Below are 14,922 nucleotides of genomic sequence, written 5' to 3' on the forward strand. Positions count from 1 at the left end.
AACATGTTTCAGGGACCAAAAACAGCAGAGGAAAGATGTTTTATTTTCTCTTTCATCTCCCTTATGAAAACTCCATGACAGGTTGTTGTTTGTATTTTTTACGTCTATACACTAAGTGCAAGACAAAATGGTACAGGATGAAACTAATGATTAACACTGTTATAAATAAAGGAAATCAGATCAGTCTTCAATAGCTCCGGAGTGAACTGCATCTTCATAACTTGCACCTCCTCTTTTATCATCTTTACTTTCTGGATGTAACTTAATGAGGTCATCAATTCGAAGAATGGTAATTGCAGCTTCTGTGGCAAATTTCAAACTCTTAACTTTAACCATGGTAGGTTCAAACACACCACTCTGCCTGTTGTCTCGAGGTTTGCCATTGACTAGGTCAAGACCAATCCTGCATTTAGAAAAAAAATTATTTAAAAAAGTTTTTTTAATTTAGTGAGGCAATGGGATTAAGTGACTTGCCCAGGGTCACACAGCTAGTAAATGTAAAAAAGTGTCAGAGGCCGGATTTGAACTCAGGTACTCCTGACTCCAGGGCCAGTACTCTATCCACTGTGCCACCTAGCTGCCCCCCCCCAAATTATTTAAACAAAGGCTTTTTCATCTCTATCAAAACCACCTTCCTCCTCCTCCTACTTCCTCCAAATCACAAACTGAAATGTTGTTTTAAACATACTGTTTGCATATAAACATACTTCTGGGAAGCTATTCAACCTCTCTATTCCTCCATCAATAATGAAAACTCCATTCTCCTAAAAATGTTAACTCTAGCCTTTTCCTTTGTATATGCATGCAAGAGGATACTAAAAACTTTTTCTAAGTTATACTTGCCATTTTAGGTTCTTGCGTTCTGGGTTAACCTGAGCCTCGTTGTGAAAAGCTCTTAGCTTAGCAACCAGATCTGTAGAATCTTGGGCAGCATTCACTGCCAATGTGTTGGGAATAATGAGTAGAGATCTGGCAAATTCTGCAATAGCAAGTTGTTCCCGTGATCCCTGAAGGCAGAAAAAAAAAGTAAATTTTCCTGCATAATGGAAGGAGGTACCCCACCCCCACTCTCCTTTTCTCTTACCATGCTAGTGGCATAGTTCTCCAGATAAATGGAAAGGGCTGCTTCTACAGCACCACCACCTGGCACTACAGACTTTGACTCCAGGACTCTCTTAACCACACAAAGAGCATCATGTAAAGAGCGCTCCATCTCATCACACATGAAGTCATTTGCTCCACGTAAGATAATGGAAGCAGATGTTCGAGCTCTAGTGCTGTAACAAACAGGCTTGGTTAATCAATTCTTTATAGCAAACTATTATAGAATGTCCAAGTCTCAAATATTAATACTTGGCAGGGCAGCTGTTAAGTTTGATACTTTCTTCAAACTTACCAAGATAAAGTCTTTATATATATACATACATTATATATGTATGTATACACACACACACCCACCATTTTGTCTCAATATTAAATCATTAGTCATCCAGACGGTAAAAAAACCCCACATAACCACCAGTCTAACCCATACCAGAACACTAATCCTATCTACAACATGTCTCTTAAAAAGGGACCAGCCTCTTTCACTATGGGGCAGTACAAAGAGATCATGCAGATACAGGCCTTCTTCTGTCTCCCACCCACTGCTGCTCTGGTGCCCAGCAGAACAAATCTAAACCCTCGTGGACAAGACAACCCTTGAAGTACCAACCCCCACCCCCACCCCACCCCCATCTGGTAACTCATGCCCTAAACTGGTCCTCATATGGTACAAACAATTTTAGAGGTCCTCTCTATTTGATCCTGGTTACCCTCTTTTGGATGCTCTCCAACTTATTGATGTCTTTCCTAAAATGTATATGCATATTAACAGAAACAATGTGATAAACCCTCTAGGAGATGAAATGATGGTTTCATCTGAATTTACAGGACTAATCTTAGTGTCTTCCATGCATATAACTGCTCATTCTACTGAAAAAATGGCAGCAAATAAATGGGAAATTATGTGACTCCAACTTAATGAGTATAAAAAGAAAAATTTATATAAACCTTGATATTCTAAAGTATGGCTTACTTTTTGATTAGAATTAGCTCATCATCACAAATCCTCTCTTGTACTACCTCTTCTGCTTGTCCCAACATTGAAGCTTCAAAACTTTCTTCACCTTCCAGATTAGCCAAGGTTGATAAAATGGTTGCTTTTAAGTGAAAAAAAAAATTAGAAAATTTTACATGCATTTTCCTCTTGTACAAAAATAAGAGGGTTTAAAGATGAACAATTTTGTTACCACAGGAACTGCTTACTTTCCTACACAATAACAAAAATAAAGATGTTGCCTTGCCAGGACCTAAAGGAATAAGATCCCCCAGAAATACCCTGACATATTAAGAAAAAAGACCCAAGGGGGCAGCTAGGTGGTGCAGTGGTTAAAGCACCGGCCCTGGATTCAGAAGGACCTGAATTCAAAGCCAGCCTCAGACACTTGACACTTACTAGCTGTGTGATCCTGGGCAAGTCACTTAATCCCCATTGCCCCGCCAAAACATATCAAACAAGAAAAAAGACCCAACCACACATCACAATGATCAAGATGCTGTTATGTGAGGGGCGGCTAGGTGGCGCAAGGGGGTAGCTAGGTGGCACAGTGGATAAAGCACCGGCCCTGGATTCAGGAGGACCTGAGTTCAAATCCGGCCTCAGACACTTAACACTTACTAGCTGTGTGACCCTGGGCAAGTCACTTAACCCCAAATGCCTCACTAAAAAAAAAAAAAAGATGCTGTTATGTGCAGCCCTCTAAAGGGATTTTTTTTTTGGCTTGGGGCAATGAGGGTTGAGTGACTTGCCCAGGATCACACTGCTAGTAAGTGTCAAATGTCTGAGGCCAAATTTGAACTCAGGTCCTGTGCTTTATCCACTGAGCCACCTAGCTGCCCCACTAAAGTGATTTCTTAAGAAATTAAGAGTTTTTTGCCTAGGGTCACACAGCTAATAAGTGTTAAGTGCCTGAGGCCAGATTTGAACTCTGGCCCTCCTGACTCCAGGGCTGGTGCTCTATCCACTGTGGCACCTAGCTGCCCCTTATACTTTCTAAAGTGAATCAAAAGGAATACTTAGCTAAACTGAAAAACTGTTTCCTAAGGCCAGTATTACATTTTTATTTGCCAAACTTACATACCTAATGTTAAAGCTCCTCATTAAAGGTCTTAGAAAGAAAGTCATACCTATGGGAAAAAAGCTTATCAACTTTAATGTAATTCCTACAGAAAAGAACTAGCTCCTAAACATCCAGACTTACCTCCAGATGCTTTAGCAATTCGTTTAAGGTCCCTTTTTAAAACTCTTCGGACTGCTATAGTTGACGACTCAACGAAATACTTTAGACACATATCATCAATTCCACCAGTAGTTAGAATAACATTGGCACCGGTGGCCAGTATTTTTTGAATTCTCTCCTTTGTAATATCTGATTCTCTAAAGAGACATAATGACCACATTAACCAAATTACTTTTATAAACTTAAGATTAGTTATCAACTGCCTTTTCAAAAAGTTTAAAAAAAGTCCTTTTCATGCTTCAAAAATTTTACCAAGGTATTGTGCTCAAAATTGCCAACATCACTGATATTTCTAATACATTAATTTGTGCAAGTTTATGGATTAAATTGTGAAACTTTATACTCTTAAAATGTCAGTATTTTCCACATTTTAATCTAAGTCAAAATGTCATTGACTTATGATTTTGTACTAACAATTATGAAATATTCTGTATATGTACTTAAGATACTTGACACAAAGTAGGCATATATAAAAGTATGTATATACGCATATTCATGTACACTGTAAAAATATAGCTCAAGAATAGGCAATGCCATTCTTTTCTTTCTTTTTTTTTTAGTGAGGCAATTGGGGTTAAGTGACTTGCCCAGGGTCACACAGCTAGTAAGTGTTAAGTGTCTGAGGCTGGATTTGAACTCAGGTACTCCTGACTCCAGGGCCGGTAGTCTATCCACTGTGCTACCTAGCTGCCCCAAGAAATAGCAATGCCATTCTAACAAACTTGATATTAATTCAAGTGCTTCATTAATTATAATACAATTCTCCACAATAGCTTTAATAATCATGTTAGCAAAGTCAAGTGTGAAGAAACAGAAAAACACACTTAAGGCAATCATTTTATGCTTTATAAGCACTTGTAGTAGCAGGAAATAAGTAAGCAGGGCATCAATGCCTTTAGGACTAATCTTGAGCAAGTCTGGCAGTTAAGATTATCCCAGTCTCACTTGCTATACATTCCTTCTTGGTTTTGTGTAGCTTCCACAGATAGAACTGGATGTTTCCTATCTGTGATTGTCATCTGCCACCAATATACTTGTAGCACAACAAAATACAATGCAAAGTTACATAATAAATATTGTAGTAACAATCTATACAAACTGTAAAACCATTTTAACCTGAAATAATCAAAGTCTGGTATCTAGTGTATTGGGGAAAAAACATAAAATAACCTACCTCTTTCTAATTTGATCCAGTTTTTCTGGGTCTGTAATGACCACTTGAACACCAAGCTTCATTTTTGTTTTCTGTAGGCTAAAGTCCAGGCAAGCAATTTTTGCATTAACTATTCTTTTGGGCATGCCTATAAACAAAATGAAAAGCAAGAATTTTTTTTTCAAATAAGACTTATATTTACTCTAAACTACCATTATTACCCTTCAACTCTAATTTTAAAAGTACAGATTTCCTAAAAAAGAGAAAGAGAATTCTTAATTGTGGGAAAGTATAAAAGGAATAAATTAGGCTTCTACCCCAAATCCAGAGTTTCTCTAAGAGACTGTATTAAAGCTCTTTATCATTAAATAAAGAAGTCACTTTCTGAATTGAATTCTCCCAACCACCAGTTCTGAAAAGTCAATGCAGCAATCATGACAGACATATTAGCTAAAATTATAACATAAAAGAGAAAACAGCTGATATGAGGTGACCAGGCACTGGAATATACACAAAGTGTCCATCATGTTTCTATTTGTCCTACATTTTAAAAACACGTTTTACTTATCTAGACAGTGATCTGCAAATAACACAGGGATGAATTAAATACATGCTATGATTTGATTACTACTCAAGGCTTTAAATGACAGCTTTCCTTTCTTATCTTGTGGGCAAGAGGACTTTCTTGAGCAAGGTAGTGACATGGTCAGTCTCAGGCTTTCAGATTATCACTATGGCAGCAGTATGGAAGAAAAGCAGAGCGAATGCCAAAAATTAAAGGTGATAACAGCCTGAACCTGGGTGATAGCCATGGGAATGGACAGGGATGGATAACTGACAGTTAAGAAGCAGAAACCACTCAAATGACAAATGTGGGTGGCTGGTGGTACCCAAAAAGGAGAAATAGAAAAGAGTAAGGAGTTAAGAGATCAAACTCCTTGAAGTTTACTTACCCTGGGATGCCACCACACAATTCAGTGCATAACCATTTACAAGCATACTCTCCTTCTGACTTCGACCATGTGCCTTCAAAACATTAATAGAATTTACTGGAAACCGAGCCTGGCCTTTCACATCTGTATATTTAACTGCAAGTACTGCATCTACCACCATATTGGCAAAGAAGTCACCATCACTAAGCCAACAGTGTCAAGGATAAAAAGAATTGCAACAGAGCAACTATATATTTTTAAATTACGGTTACTTTAATATAGAATATAATGTAAAAGTAAAAATGTTACACAAAATCACATATAATTTAGTTATAATCTTTTAAAAAGGTCTTTGCTGTTCAGCCTTCCAACAATTTCAAACAAGCACTATAAACCAATTAAGTGTTTTCCAATGATAGAGTTTTGTAATTCACAAATCACTGACAACCTTAAAGTAGGTAAACCACCACTCCTATTCTACAGATTAGACTCAAAATTAAATGAATTGCCCAGTTACATGACCAGTAACCAGAAGAATGAAAATGGAACCCCTACTTTCTGGTTCTAAGTTCAGTGCTCCTACCATCACATTGTACTTGTCTTACTTAAGAAATGGCTTCTTGCACATTGCATATAATAAACAGCAATATTGTATGATCAACTGAATGACTTGACTATTCTCAGCAATATGATGATCCAAGACAATTCCAAAGGACTATTGATGAAAAATGCTATCCACTTCCAGAGATGAGAATTGATGGAGTCTAACTGCAGATCAAACTACATATATTTTTTTTTAAACTTCCTTAATCCTCCCACTTTCCCTTTTCTGACCTGTTTTCTTCCACATGACTAATATGGAAATACATTTTGCATGACTATACATGTATATCAAATTGCCTGCCTTTTCAATGAAGGGGAGGGAGAAAATTTGGAGCCCAAAATTTTAAGAAATGAGTATGAAAAATTGTTTTTACATGTAACTGGGGGAAAATTAAATAATTAGAAAGACAAAAAAAGGGGAAATGAGGGAGCAGCTAGGTGGCACAGTGGATAAAGCACTGGCCCTGGATTCAGGCTTACCTGAGTTCAAATCCAGCCTCAGACACTTGACACTTACTAGCTGTGTGACCCTGGGCAAGTCACCTAACACCCATTGTCCCAAATTAAAAAAAAAAAAGGGGGGGGGAGAAATGGCTTATCACCTATAATTTGCTACTGTTATAAAAAATTAGAAAAAGAATCAAAGTTTTTGCTTTCCCAATTTTAAAAGATATTTCAAAGAAATGCTTACATCACTACAGAGCTCCATAGTTATAGACTGTGCTTCTTGTCTTCACCACACCTACATTCTTTTTCTGAACCCCTTTGGGATAACTTTTCCACATCATGAGACAAGCCCTATTGATACTTTACTTGATATCTTCCATTTGTGGCAACCTTATGACTGACGATCTAACTGTGGCAAAAAAAAAATGCTTACAATAAATCTTTAAAGCACTGCTGTACTCATTTCAAAGGTAATTATAAGCATTTCTAGTTCCCCCTTAGATGCATCCTTTAAGCAAATGAACCCCTTTTCGGTGCCTTTAGTCTGACAAGCATTCTTCATCGTTACAACTGTTAACTCCCACAAATTTAGTGGTAGGCAAAATCCTATTTGGCTACTAATGAGATTTCTCCTTTTAGACAACATATTAATTTTTTTTTTAGTGAGGCAATTGGGGTTAAATGACTTGTCCAGGGTCACACAGCCAGCAAGTGTCAAGTGTCTGAGGCCAGCTCTGAACTCAGGTACCCCTGACTCCAGGGCCGGTGCTCCATCCACTGCGCCACCCAGCTGCCCCTAGACAACATATTAATTAAAAAAACAAAAAACAAACCCTGCACATTGAAGAACAGGCTCTTTAGTCTTAAAAAATTGTGTTTCATATGTACACCCAGACCTGTTGGGAGTCTTTACTGTGTATAATTAGGTTCATGTCATTATAATTCCTGTAACTAATCTCTATGCCTCTAAAATACCTTATATTTCTCTGCCGGACCTTTTTAAGTACCTCAACAAGAAGAAATGCCTACATTTCTTAATCTAAGAAAACTATCGACAAATTTAACTTTCCTTCAAATATCCACGTCCAAAAATGCGTATCACTATTCAAGGAACACTTGCCACAAGAATTCCTTTCATCTCATATGACAAATACCACACGGACAGGAGAAATATTCAATCACCCTCAACCAGCTTGAGAAACCTCAGGTGTTAGGAAAGCTTCTCATTTTCAAGACAGATTTTTTTTCTCTTAGAAATTACCTGCTGAACTTAAGATATTTCCAAATATAACTTTTTTATGCTAGGACCATATAATTGAAGCATTAAAACTAACATACTACAAGGGCTCAATTAATTTAAATAAATAGCTCTAAGTTGCAATCAACACTACAAAAGGATACATTCCAATGATCTTTGAAGACATGGATGTTTTCGCAGCATTGATGAGACAATCTTTTCCAAGTTCATCTGTGTTAATGATGAGGTTTTCATTGATATAGCGCACTGCTTCCCTATTTAAAACATTTTAAAAATATAGAAATTGGTAACTTATTAAGTCTGACAAGGATATTATAGTAGTTGTGGTTAGCTAAATCACTTTTATATCAAATGCAACATGCAATAGAGCTTTATTGTTCTGCCATTTCATATAGGAAAAAAAGACATGGCCACTCTTTCTCCATCAGACCATGGCAGCTGTATTTTATCCCATAAGCATAACCACTGAAATCTATGAAGTGAAAAAGTGGTAGTCAAATGGGAAGATATTGATCTGGTCTCCTGAATTGCTCAACTGTGACAACTGCCAACACAACTTTTTCATCTTATCCAAAGTAAAGTAAAGCAGACAAACAAATAATTCAAAGTTTTCAATGAAAACGTTAGGATTTCTTCCCCTTCCCCTCATCTGCATAGCACTTTCCTCATAGCTTTTTGGAATAGTTGAAGATACTAGAAAGTATAAGGTGGTATTAAGTATTATCCTATCTATTTTATAGACTAGGAAACAGACTCAGAGAGATTAAGTGACTTAAGAGGAGACATTTCAATTAACACGAATTTTCTTATGAATAATCATACTTGCAAGCAAGTCGATAGCCACCAATAATTGATGTGGGGTGAATTTTCTGCTTGACTAATTCATCTGCATTTTTCAGAAGTTCTGCCGCAATAATAACCTGTTGAAAGAAGAAATGTTCATAGCTAGTGCACCTTTTAACACCAACATTCATTATATATACAAGGCAGAATAGATGATCGCTAAGGTCCCTAAGAAGAAAGAGCATAGTGTTCCACAAATGTGGGAAGCCTTTGTTCTACGATATTTATCTCTCTTACATCTTTGATTCAAGTGCCAGTTATAGGAAGGTGTGGTAAAATATGAAAGTTTTTAACAGTCGGTTAGGATAAGTGAAAGACGCCAGTTTTTCAAGGACCACCCTTTTGGGGAGGAGATGAACAGTCTGCCTGCTGCGCATGTCAGACTGCCTGCCGGGTACAGTCTGCCTGCTGCGCATGTCAGACTGCCTGCCAGGTACAGTGCGCCTGCTGCGCATGTCAGACTGCCTGCCGGGTTTTTTTGACTTCCGGGGTGGAGAGAACGGGAGTAGCCTTTTTTTGCCGGCTTGGCGGGACTCCGGGCGGCGCGGCACAGACGGTCTGACTCACTCCAAAGGTGGCCTAAATCGGTTTGGTGAGTTTTTATAAGGAATATAGACAGCCTAGATTTAAGACGATTTGTACTGTATTTCTGTTTTCCTATCCTTCTAATCAACAACACCTTATATACAATAAAGGCTCTATCTAGAAAACCAGAAGCTTCTTCCATTTACTAGTCTGGGAGATGAATTAAGGGAAGGGTTAAGTAGGGGAGATTTATGATCTAATATCCAATTTTAAATCTCACAAAGGAAAACAATTATCGGGCTTTTCTTCATTTTATGTTTTCAGATTTCTCAGTCAAGAGGTTGCCTGCTGCTATCAAGCTTGACAAAGATATTGCAGTAGTTGTGGTTAACAACCATTTTTACAGTAAACATAACATACAATAGAGCTAGATTGTTCTGCCATTTCATATAGGAAAAAAAAGACATGGCCACTCTTTCTCCATCAGACCATGGCAGTTACTGTATTTTATCCCATAAGCATAACCACTGAATCTATGAAGTGAAAAAGTGGTAGTCAAATGGGAAGATATTGATCTGGTCTCCTGAGTTGCTCAAATGTGACAACTGCCAACATAACATAGCTGTCGCCTTCAGCTCAGACTCTGATTTCTTTTCATACTTTAGGAAAGACCAATTTTGTGAAAGAATGCTCATCAGGGCTTTCACTCATATGGTACCTGCCCAGTAAGTACCTCAGGAAGCACCATGGCTCCAGGAAGAATCTAGATGACCCTCACTTTAGGTTGGCCTGAGACTGAAAACTAATGCCAAACCAACATCCCCCTTTTCCCTTGAATGATCAGAAACTCAGGTGGTCCCTTAAATTGGGACCAAGTCCTATTTGATAAGCTCCAAACTATCCTAACAAAAATGGTAAAAACAAAAGGACTAAGGTAAGTAGGTAAATTACAATCTCTTATATAAAGGTGTTTTGTCCAAAGTATCATGAAGTCTTAAGACTCCACAAAGGAAAAAAAGAAAGCAAAGCTTTGAATACTGGAATTTGAAAATTATAAATCAGAATCCAAAACAGCCTTCCTGTGTGCTAATCCAACAAACACATCAGATACCAATACTTCCTGACCAGCAATCCAGTAACCAAACCACACTGGTTTTTCTATTTCATTAATGTACTATGTAATTAATACTTCTCTTTCCTCCCAGCTTTTATTTCAGACTTAACACATCAAGATGATATATTTATTTAAATGTGTATGCATTATAATTTCCTGATCAAGTCCAACATATTTTTAGTGTATCTACCTACCACAGATGTGGTCCCATCTCCAACTTCTTTGTCTTGCAAATCAGCCAATTCACAGAGCACTTTAGCTGCAGGATGTTCTACCTCTAGCAATTTCAGAATGGTTGCCCCATCATTAGTAATAGTCACATCCTGTATTGGAAATAGAGCAATAAACATTTTAAAATAGCATTTTATATTCCCACGAGAGAACATTTAAAAATTTTTTTAGGGATTTCTTATATACACATCATGTAGTTCCACAGTACTAACAAAAGCAAAGTATTTACATGACAAACTCTTAAACAAAACCCCACAAAATACCTTATGCATCATACCCTTAGGTTGTTTTTTAAAAAGCCACATGAATACTTACACCAATATCATCCACCAACATCTTATCCAAGCCAACTGGGCCAAGAGAACTTTTTACAATATTGGCAATAGAAGCTGCAGCCATAACTGTAAAAACATAAAAAACAAGATAATTAAATGAAGTACTTTTATTATTTCAAATGCTATTCATTGACAGTATAATACTAGCTTCTCACAAGGAATAGAATGCCTATGAAAAAGAAAAAATTTCAATAATCTCAGATATAAGCTCCAATGTATAGCAGGAATTAGAATAGTTTTTCCCCCCAGTGGAACAATGGGGGTTAAGTGACTTGCCCAGGGTCACATAGCTAGTGGACAAATTTGAACTCAGGTCCTCCTGAATCCAGGGCCAGTGCTTTATCCACTGTGCCACGTAGCTGCCCCCCACCCCCAGTTATTTTCTCCTAAAATTAATAGGATGCTGAACCTGGGGTCAAGAAAACCAGAGTTCAAATTCAGCCTCAGACACTTCGTATCTGTAACCCTGGGCAAATCAGCCTCAGTTTCCTCAACTGTAAAATGGGGGTAAATAGTACCTACCTCCTAGAATTGCTGTGAGATATTTGTAAAGCACTCAGCTTACAGCCTGTAGAGTATCAGGAGGGCAGTTACTGTTGCACTAATTATAATTTTATCTTACATATGTATTGTACTTTTAAACATGCCAATCTGTATAAACCACACTGCCTAATAATACAAACATTTCAAGCATTTCTAAAAAGTAGACCCATAAAGCTTACCAAGCAGACCTTAAATCTATTCTCTGAAGAAAAAAAGTGAAAATCTTCAGTTAATCAAAATATTCTTACTATTTGAAGCTTTGATTAATACTGCCTGACCACTTATATTCTACATTACATATAGGAAAAAAAGGTCACAATTAGCTTTCAACTCCAGACTTTGGCAATTCCTTCCTCTGTACCAGTCGGATCCCCAATTTTGAAAAAGCTTTTTAAAACGTTTCACTGATGTCTTTTCGTTTTATACTGGTCACTTCTGTAAATACATTTCTTTCAGCATTCCATATTGAACTCTAGCTAGTAACAACAAAAGCAAAAAATATAGTATCAGTGTCTGACAACTACCCTGGTAGTCTTACTTCTTCTAAGAGGTGGGAGGTATTTTTTAATCACTTGTTCTCTGACACCATTTATAACCAATCAAAATTTATCTTAAGCCCTAATCCAACATCCTCAGAATACTTCATCAAGCGACTCTGGCTAAAATAAAGTCTGTGGTAAAGAACTTTAAAAAGTCCAAAGTGCAAGAGAAATACGTTAATACTTTATCCACACTAAAAGTCATCCAATTAACTAAAACCAAGTGCTTTCCCCATAACTCTTGACGATCGTAAAAGCTGTCACCCAGTCTAATTTTGGCCATACCGTTTTAAATAAAAGCCTACAAAGTTAAGGGGGGGGGGGCAGACTGAGGAAACAAAGCAGCTGGGTCCACAATCAATGTCACATACTCTACTGGCTATATGAATCCCCTCTTTTATTCTATAGTTTCCTCAAATGTAACGAGGGCTTTGAATAATGGGAGTTTCTAAGACTTTAAAGCCACGCTTTAACCCCGGGGTCCCCTCTTCTGGGGAGTAGGATATAAGAAGCTGGAAATGGGGAAAAGGATAAGGGTTAGGGTCTCCCAGGTGATATCACTTTCTCCATTCCTCTTGGAAATCAGAAAAGCTGCAATCCCATTTTAACTCTGGCCGTGTGGGTCAGCAATGGACTGGGGATAAAGGAGACCCAGGTCCGTAGTCCTAGAACTAACTGCCTGTTTGATCTTGGTCTGGTCCCTCAAAGTTAAAGTCACGCTTTAACCCCAACATCGGAGAGTAAGACACAAAAAAGGGGCAAGCTGGGGTGGAGGGGATGGCGTCGGACACGTGCCACCGCCCACTCCCCCCAAGAATAGTTAGAGGTTCGCTTTGCAGCTCAAGTACTGCCCTACCAAAAGAGGCCCGGCCTAACTCGGTAAAAACGTGCGCGCTCCCCAGGCCCAAAGGCCCCGCCAAGAAAACGTGGCCGCCGGCGACTGCCGGACCACCCGCCCTGCCAGGCCCAGCCCGGCCCTGGAAGATTTCCCCTGAAAATGGAACTCGCCCCACCCTTCCCCCGACCCCATGCCGACAGACCGCGTCCCGGCCGACGGGGATGGGTAATGGGGGGGTGGGGCCCCTCCGGCGCAGCAACCTAGGCCTCAGGCGGCGCCGGCGTCGGGGAGCACGGCCCCTCAGAGCAGGCCTCCCGCGCCGCCCGCCCAGCTCGCCCTCACCGTTTTGGGAGCGGATAGACTCCCCGGTGGTCCGTTCCCCGAACACGGACAAGGGCCCCTCCATCTTCCCTGCCAGCCACACACGCCCGCGAAGAGCAGAAGCTACAGCAGCGTGGAGACAGGGAGCGGGGAACGAATGGGGAACGGCGCCGCGGGAGCTGCTGGGTAACCCTTTTTCCCCCGCCCCCTCCTTTCTCCGGCCGCGGGAGAGGGGAGGGGGAGAAAAGGAAGTGTGCGAAATAACCCAGCCCAGAGAAATTGACTCCGGGAGGGGGGAAGGGGCGGGGGGGGGAAAACCAGAGAATGACGCAATGAGGTTTTGGTCCAATCAGAGAAAGGATAGAAGGCAAAGTGCTAGGGGCTGGGAGGAGTTGGTTTTTGGTGCTAGCGGAAGAAGGAAGAACAGTTGGATTGGAGTCGCGGCGCGCATGCGGGCTGGGAAATTCTAGTGGTTTCTAGAAAGCGGTTGCTGGGTGGGGCAGGGAAGCTTAAGGTCGCAATTACAATTGACCCAAGTTGGGTTTGGTATTTCATTTTCTACATTTTCAATTTAGGCTTACAGGAGCACATTCCTGTACTATGTAAAAACTTCTCGTAGGCAAGAGGTGTGACCACCTTTGTATGTGCCCTGGATGCCCAGCAAGCGCTTGGCCCTTTGTTAGAGTTTAGGAGTCTCAGGGCCCTGGAGAGCTTTGCCTTCGGTTCCTAAATCAGTAATATTCCGGTGCGTAATGCAGGGGAAAGACCATTGGATTTGGAGGAGTTGAGTTCAAATCCTGACAGGATCCAAGCCCTGGGGGAGTTATGCAGAAGGTGGTACTGAGTGGACCCCTTCCTGTCCCTCCAGCTTGGCGATGCTTTACTTCCCTTCCTCCACGATGCACCACAAGACCTGCTGCAGAGACAGGCTTTCTTGCTGTTCCTCCACATCATCGACCCATTTCCCTGACTCATCTTTAGCTCCTGGCTTCCATTAAGACTCAGATCCTGCTAAGGAAGACTTTACAAATCCTCCCCTTTCTTCCTCACAGCTGCTAGTGCTCTCCCTATGAGGGGGGTTGAGATAAATCTTACTATATATCTTTTTGTTTTTTTGGTGAGGCAATTGGGGTTAAGTGACTTGCCCAGGGTCACACAGCTAGTTAGTGTTAACTGAGGTTAAATTTGAACTCGGGTCCTCCTGACTCCAGGGCCGGTGTTCTTTCTATCCACTGGCCACTTAGCTGCCCCTTGTAATATATATCTTGCACTATACAACAGTTGGCTGAGTTATATCTTGTAACTGTACAACAGTTACTTGTGTGTAATGTACCCTGATATAATGTAAGCTCCTTGAAGGACTATTTTTTTCTTTATTTCCTCTGCCCTTGGGGCAATGTTTGGTACAAAGTAAGCACTCAAAGGCTTACTGGTTGCAGGGGGGAGGAGGTTTCCTTATATTTTCCAGCAGACCAAGAGCTTTGAGTCTTCCATTTATTTCTTCTACTTGAATTAAAGGAGGTCATTTTTTTTTTTTTGGTGAGGCAATTGGGGTTAAGTGACTTGCCCAGGGTCACACAGCTAGTAATTGTTAAGTGTCTGAGGTCAGATTTGAACTCAGGTCCTCCTGAATCCAGGGTCAGTGGGTCATATTACTTTAAAACTTGCTGTGTATGAAGGGTTAGAGGGATGGGGCCAGGGATAGTTCTAAAGTTTACCAAGGTATCCTTGTTCTAAAAGAACTAGTGTCGAATGCCACCTTTTCCAGAAAGCCTTTCCTAATTACACCCTGAATGATCACTCTCATTCGCCTTTCAGATAATTTTAGGATTATAACGTAGTTCTCTAGCTAGAAGGGACCCCAGAAGTCACCTCATCCTCTGGAATCATGCTAAAAAG

At 39.9% G+C, this 14,922-nt stretch overlaps 1 protein-coding gene and 2 non-coding genes across 3 annotated transcripts; all 3 read right to left on the reverse strand.

Annotated features, from left to right (window-relative positions):
* Window positions 1-24: 24 nt before the first annotated feature.
* On the reverse strand, window positions 25-13,279 carry TCP1 (t-complex 1). Its single transcript, XM_044002718.1, has 12 exons — window positions 13,045-13,279; window positions 10,763-10,848; window positions 10,411-10,539; window positions 8,557-8,654; window positions 7,878-7,988; window positions 5,448-5,629; window positions 4,516-4,642; window positions 3,303-3,478; window positions 2,078-2,201; window positions 1,085-1,277; window positions 844-1,007; window positions 25-403 (listed from the first exon to the last, which is right to left on the reverse strand). Exons 1-12 carry the CDS (start codon window positions 13,106-13,108, stop codon window positions 181-183), a joined length of 1,677 nt encoding a protein of 558 aa, XP_043858653.1. The 5' UTR covers window positions 13,109-13,279; the 3' UTR covers window positions 25-180.
* On the reverse strand, window positions 8,103-8,240 carry LOC122727128. The gene has a single exon (XR_006353080.1). It is a non-coding gene; the product is annotated as a small nucleolar RNA SNORA29 (small nucleolar RNA).
* On the reverse strand, window positions 9,529-9,669 carry LOC122727129. The gene has a single exon (XR_006353081.1). It is a non-coding gene; the product is annotated as a small nucleolar RNA SNORA29 (small nucleolar RNA).
* Window positions 13,280-14,922: the final 1,643 nt, after the last annotated feature.

This window comes from Dromiciops gliroides, chromosome 4 (assembly GCF_019393635.1).
Source record: "Dromiciops gliroides isolate mDroGli1 chromosome 4, mDroGli1.pri, whole genome shotgun sequence".
NCBI lineage: Eukaryota > Metazoa > Chordata > Mammalia > Microbiotheria > Microbiotheriidae > Dromiciops > Dromiciops gliroides.